Source organism: Mercenaria mercenaria, chromosome 1, assembly GCF_021730395.1.
Source record: "Mercenaria mercenaria strain notata chromosome 1, MADL_Memer_1, whole genome shotgun sequence".
NCBI lineage: Eukaryota > Metazoa > Mollusca > Bivalvia > Venerida > Veneridae > Mercenaria > Mercenaria mercenaria.
In genome coordinates this window covers 12387204-12394394 of record NC_069361.1, presented here as the reverse complement: position 1 = coordinate 12394394, position 7191 = coordinate 12387204, and the positions used below count along the sequence as shown (strand labels likewise).

Sequence of the window (7191 nt, the reverse complement as noted above, 5' to 3'; positions counted from 1 at the left end):
CTGTCGTTTCAATGACATAACTGGTGCTTTTTGTCCATTTTTTCGTTGTGAATGACTCCATGTTGTTGAAATTTGCAATATCTAGACTCTTAAATGCAACCTGAATTTAAATTTTACGAATCATTAAATAAAATGCAAGCCACGGCTTACGCGTGTCCGTATTTTGCCTATTTTAAACTCGAGGTGTCCTGCATCCAACGTTTATTACGCTCCTAAAAATTGTGGCTAAGGAAAAGTAACACAGAAGAAGCGAACAATTTTTATTCTAGGGGATGTAGTAAATGAAACTTAACTTTTTGATACAAAAGCTAACACTATTCTTTCTTACTTTTTCTATAGTGGATGAGGATATCAGTCTGAAAATCTGAATTTCTAGGAAAAGCCGACATACCAATCTCAAGAAAGTTGATTATATAATATAGACAGCCTGATTTACTGGTGTACGTGTACATTGCTAAATTAAAAATAAAAAAAAAATCTTTGACGTATTTCTTGAAAAATACATGAATATTCAACAAGCCAACTTTCATATTAAAACACACACACCTAGACGCATGCACGCATACACACACCTATAATACAATTGATTAATTAAATCTTATGTGATATTCTTGAGTAATGACATGAAGTTTTTAACTGAAACACCCGATCCCTTCAAACTAAATTGTTTAAACTACTGTACATGGGTACATCCTAGAAATAACTGTCCGTTAGTAATTCAAAAGGCCTGGATCTGACATGCAACATTGAACTGCCAACATTACTGTCCCCACATGTATTTAAATGAAATAGGTAATCATCGGTCAAAGTTTTAACAAAATAATGAAACTAAACTGGACTTCGATCAAAAAAAATCTTCTAGCGTAATGACGCCCCCTAAAGAGATACACTAAGTAATATAAAGAGCCATGTATTAAAGATAATATATGCAAAGGGGATATACTTCAAATATTGGTCCGTTAAAGTGGCTTTAGATACTAGCAGTAGAAATTGTTACTGCATATGAAAAAAATAACATCAGTACCAATAACACATACTGCCGTTATTATTTTTCGATTATTACTATACTAGTTGTTAGTACTACCAATGCATAAATCAAATGGATATACGATTGTTCGTCTTTATTCAAGAAACAAAATAAATTTCAGTAAAAAACGTTTCAGTTATCCATCAGCAGTAAATTATAGTGACCCTCTTAAAATCAGAAATTAATGTTATCATCGGAAAATTACTACACAAATTGTATGAAATCTTTATTTATGTATCATACTCACTGAAAGTTTGAACTATTTTTTATTAATGAATATGATTACTTGACTGTTACATTGCAAAACTTTAGAAAAAAGACACACATGCAAAATCTAACTCCTAAAAAGTCTGCTAGCTTGATTTGATATTGTCTATGTAAATCATGTAATAGTCTTGAAATCAATCTATATTATGAATTGTCATCTGATATTTCAGTTTGATGATATCCCTCGAATGTTCGAACTTTCCCATCTGGACATTTGCATATGATTTTCCTATCAGTTTTACACTTACAGCCTAGCACTTCTGCTGCTTCGATGACACGTTTGGTACCACCGCACCATGGACAAAACCACCAACCCTTTTTGTTTTCCCTGCAAAATCATCATTTATATTAAGGTTCATGTAAAGCGTTTGAGACCGCCCCTTGGGTAAATTTTCATTTTGGAAATTATACCCGACAGACCCCTAATATCTATAACATATATATACGGAGTTGTTCAGAAGAAGTAGAAAATACTTTCTATAGAGGTCACCTTGTTTGGTAATGTGTATTTTGTCTTACAAAACATGTACTTCAATTGTCCGCATTATATTTTGTACAAAATATCAAACTTCTTTTTCAAACATATTTTTCTCTTAGTTTGTTTTTGTTGTGTGTCTTATATATTCTTCTCTTCTTCAAATAACTACACTCCTTCAAAACTCTGAAGATTATGTGTAGGCGCTGAATAAAAATTGATGGTGTTTTTACAACAGATTTGTACATGTGCCAAACATTAAAACTTTCCAAATTTTACATTAATAAAACTTTGTACATTGGTCAGTATTTAAAGATTGAGGGAAGAGATTAGGACAGGCACAGTGACAAGAGATTTGAAACAGTCAACTGTAGTTGCTGTGTGTGCGACAGCTGGCAACATGTTCCACTGACCTACTGTCCTAGGAAAAAATGAATACTTATAAGAGTCTTTGGATGTGCCAATGTGTTTGAAGCTGTGTATGTTACCATGTCCATGCCGTGTTCTTGGATCAGCTGGAATTAGTAAATTCTTTTCTGGGTATATGGCTACTACATGGTGGACGATTAAAAAAAAAACATTATTAGGCGGGCTCTGGCTATATTTTAACTATATACTTATCTAGGTACTCCGGGAAATGAAAAATAGTTTACTTTTATAGTTGTTGAAATACTGCAGCTTTTTGTCAATTTGACAGCTCTACTTTCCCTTTCATTTTGCAATGTTTGCATTTTTTTAAAATTTACATGGTTGGTAACACTTTCAACTCCCAGAGTACCTGGACAAATATGTTAGACACACAATGATAATAAAAGTATTGACAAAATACTTTTGAAAAATAAGTTTGATATCTTCTACAAAACAGAACATGAACAGTCAAAGCACATGTGATATCAGACAAAATGTGTTGTCCAAAAAGGAATAACCTGTCTTAAAAGTTTCCTTCTACTTATTATGAACACTTTGGTGTATTCTTTATGATAGACGAAGGCCTATGTGGCGTAAAAAACTAAAACAAAAGACCATCCAAGGGATGGTTTCAACAGACTTAAATTTCTTAGGTCGGAGGCTAATAAGGCCTACCATGCACCCACTAGACATTTTTTGCACGTAACATTTTGTTAAAAAAAACGATATTATGTCTAAACTTGGTTAAATACATACCATTTTTCTATTAGAATATCACAATTTTAAAAGGACATGAATGTAAACTTGTAAGCATGATTTGCACAGATGTGTTTCTCTTTAATGGCTTTAAAATGCACCTTTTTGTCTTGTAGAATTTCAAAATTTCTCGGGGTGAGTCCCTGAAGCCTAACCTTTATTTGTACTCGAATTATTCAGGTGAGTAGTGTGTAAATTTCAAACTGATTTTATGCTGACTTTTTTTTGTCGGCGAAGGCATGGCTTAAAATGCACCATTTTGTCTTGTGTGATATGAATTTCCCGGGAAGGACCCCGCCCCCTCCCTTTCTCTATCTCTGCTACTTGTTTCACAATTATACAGGTAAATAATGAGTACAGTTTGAACTGAATCGGTCAGATTTTTGTCTGAAATGGCTCAAAATGTAACGTTTTGTATTGCATTAATTTCAAACTTTGTCTGGAAGGACGCCCAACCCTCCCCTTTACTTGTTGGTACTCCAGTTATGTAGACGGGTAGTACGGTGTACATTTCAAACTCATTTGCGAAGATTTTTTGTCGGAGATGCCTTAAAATGCATCATTTGTTATTGCAAAATTTCAAAATTTCTTGTGGAGTATCCATGAACCCCGAGCTCTACCTGAACTCCAGTCACGCAGGCTAGTAGAACGTAATTATCAACCTGATTTGCTCAGAATTAGTTCTAAAAATGGCCTTAAAGTTCACCATTTTGACAACAGAATTTCAAAATTTCTCCTTGAGCCTCTCCGAAACCTAGCATGAATACACGCCACAATTCCATATCTTTTATTTACAATTAGAATACATGTTCAAATTTAGTGTTCTCATGTAAAAGCTCAGTTTGTACCTAAGCCCAAATATGCAACACTCTGTCCCGAAAAATTCTGTCTCGATGTTTTTTCAGGTCTGATAATAAATAATAATAAAATAATGCACGAAGGGGCACCTAGGGTCTTCCTCCACCATCAAAGATGAAAAGCCGCCATATGACCTATAATTGTGTCGGTACGACGTTAAACCCAACAAAATAAGTAAATAAGTAAAAACATCAATCAAAAGCGGTATAAAAGGTTGCGACGAAGGCAGTACATTTTTGTCAATGTCCAGCCTTTGGCCATTTACCATAAAATGTTACAAAATGCTTTACAAAATTGTAATTAAATGTCATAACTATCATGGACTTAGTATAGACAGGATGTTAATGATAAACCAATGTCACGTAGTAAGTCTTTCCAAATTATTTGTCTAGAGGATGGTGTGCATGGTAAGCCTCAATGTCCCCCGGTCTCATATCATAATTACAAGAGATGGATACACATATATAGAGATAAATTAACAAATGGAAAAGAAAAAAAAATACCAGTCTTTTTAGCAATAAAAATGGGTTGGTTTTAAGCTCTTTCTCTTAGACATGTCTCGAGTCTCTTAAAATAGTGCAATGACTGACATACATGTATATAGGGCCTATAAGTATTTTAACTGAAGCCCGAGTCATTATAATTCTTAGTGGCGAATAATTCCCCTAATTATCTTAATTCTGACAGTGGCGTGTAACTCTTTATTTAGTCTTACTCGCTAAAATCATCAGATAGGAGGTTTGATTCGTTTATTGCTGTTAGATGCATATCTACCTATTCATTATCTTGAAATGTCTTTTTGATTTCTAAAACATGTATAATGAAACTGATCAGACGATATTTTCTTTCTCATTGTAAGATCGAATTATCTTTCACCGAGAGGACACCAGAAGAAATATTTACGAGTTAAAATGTAAGATGGTGTTTTCACAAGTAAAGTCTAATTTTACATATTAACCAAACACATCTCTGTTTTTAAGAATTTTACCAAATATAAATTATCTTACAAATATTTTCCACTGGAAATATATTACATATTCCACTCTAACTTCACAAAAATGCATTTTAAAAAAACTCTGATAAATAGGTCACTAAAGGCAAAATATGTCTTACCCCTTAAGTTTTCATGCACATTAAATTTTCATCATTACAACTTGTTAACAGTTTAATAAACTATCAATTCATCATTAAAGTAATTAATTCAATATACCTGTTCGAATGATCATTAATTCCGTCTGAATTAAATGTGTTCGCAACTTTAAAGATATTCAACAATTCTTCAATTTCTTCATCAACCGCTTCTCTCGCCTTTTTTTCCTGCTGCAATTTATTTCCATCTTCAGAGATAAACCTTCTCTGCTTCGATCCATCAACGTCGTTATTTTCGTCCCCTACCTTGTTAGCTTCCTTGTTAAGATATCCCGTTGTTTCTCTATTTATAAGGTATGCCTCTCCTGCTGATGGAAATGCTTTAAGTGTTTAATGAGTCCAATTGACAATAACAATTTAACTAAACTAACTTCTATTTCAAGCGTAAAATGAAGTTCTAATAACCTTCTTTATTTGATTTAAGGTAAAGAAGGTGTAATGAGCAGGAATGTCAAAAACAAGTTGCATCCTTGATAACATTTTTAAATAACAGAAAAAGCTGATCTTCACCCGATGTACAATTATCAAAAAGGTTGTGACGTTGCCGTTTTCACGGCGATTAATTTGGTTTCGGACATCCATTTATTAATAATTCAAAAAGTTGTTTTCTCTTTTAATGAAACAAGCCCTATACGGTGATGTAATTTTCAAATATGTTCTGCGACTTTTCGCCGACGGAAAGCTTACTTTATGCAAAAATCATGCCAAAATCTTTCTACGAAATTATTTTTTCGAGCGGAATGCCTCAGTAGTGTGTAAAAAACTGTCCCATAGATTTCTTTAAAAAAACTAAAATGATCGTATAAATTTATTTTACTGTAAAATGAACGAAAAAAATACGAGGGTCCCCGACTTCGTTTTCACTGTATTGTCTTAAATTTTCCACTACCCCCATTTTCACGCGCAGATTTTGTGCATCAAAATTTCACAAACAACTGTTTGTATTTTAGGGAAAAATATGTTAATCACAAAAGAGTTTACTGGCAACAAAATAAATTTCATTTTAAGCGTATTCTAATTCTGTAAGTCATTTTCCGATTTTTGTCCAATTTTTACGTCTTTTCCCGCATTTTTCAACAAGTCCATTACTGTTTGAACAGGTGCATATCAATGTTAATACTTTCAACTGTTCATAAATAGTAAATACATTTACCCGGAATCCGTTTTTGTTCGAGCCCGACTAGATAACTTCACAATGAAAGTGTCAATGCTTAGAGATGCATCTGGTTAACAATATAAAATGTTGAAAGCAGACGCCGTGACATATTGTAGTTATGTTCGAAACGCGTAAACCAACACAATGGTTATCAAAGCATAAGAGCAACTATGTTATTTATTTCATGTCAAAAAGTCAAAAATTACCGGATAAATCATCTATTTTCAGCTATCAATTCGTACAATATTAAAGAGCAACATATTGTACAATAATTGCACTCAAGAGTTGATTTAGTTATGTAAATAATAATATCTTTATGGTAACAAGCAAACTATTATGGTTTGTTATATTACACGCAAAAATGAATAAAAATTATTTACACGATAGCTTAAATCTTACCTAATATTGAAAACTGGAACAAAATAATTGTAATAAGACACCGATTAATCAGATTATCCATTGTAAGATTATGATACAAACAAACTTAATAAAATAATCGAGAAGTCCCAGTATTTATATCATACCGAAAATCGAAATATATATCAATGCTATATTTATAAAATGAGTAATATTTCAAAATCTAAATATCCAACCAAATTAACTGCCGAACGATAAACCAGGATATCACTTTTTTTTTCAAATCACCCGGGCGAAAATACTTGATTTGCATCATAAATAAATGGTCTTCGTTCCTTATACATCATAAGACATTTAATTTTACGACAAATACAAAACATATATGACTATTCAAATTAAGAGTAAAACATCATTTGGTGGTTGAATGCACAACATCGAAGTTAAAGTAGGTGTACAAACAGTTTACAGCTAAAACAGATTCAAATAGTGCATTCTTCCGCCTTTTTGTGAGATGATCCAGAACTTCAAGGCAAAATGTTGTTCATATTCAGGAGGCAGTTTCGGAATAACTTGAAACAAATCATCGAAATTCATGTTACACACTAAAACTATAATTATGATTTGACGGCTCACGTTTCTTGCTTCAAACATTTTAAGTATTATTTCTTTAGGAAAATGTAGACTAAGGACATTTAAAATGGTTCCTGTAAATTACAGATTTTAAACGTTTGTCTCTTT

General features: G+C 32.6%; 1 protein-coding gene across 2 annotated transcripts; it reads right to left on the bottom strand.

Annotated features, from left to right (window-relative positions):
• Window positions 1–247: 247 nt before the first annotated feature.
• LOC123544966 (uncharacterized) lies at window positions 248–6715 on the bottom strand. 2 transcript variants are annotated; one of them, XM_045331149.2, is made up of 3 exons: window positions 6496–6715; window positions 5002–5248; window positions 248–1622 (listed from the first exon to the last, which is right to left on the bottom strand). In XM_045331149.2, the coding sequence occupies exons 1-3, from the start codon at window positions 6554–6556 to the stop codon at window positions 1439–1441; spliced, it is 492 nt and encodes a 163-aa protein (XP_045187084.2). In that variant the 5' UTR covers window positions 6557–6715; the 3' UTR covers window positions 248–1438. The 2 variants fall into 2 exon arrangements, with proteins under 2 accessions (XP_045187084.2, XP_045187085.2); XM_045331150.2 differs by having other exon boundaries at window positions 5002–5245; window positions 6496–6713.
• Window positions 6716–7191: the final 476 nt, after the last annotated feature.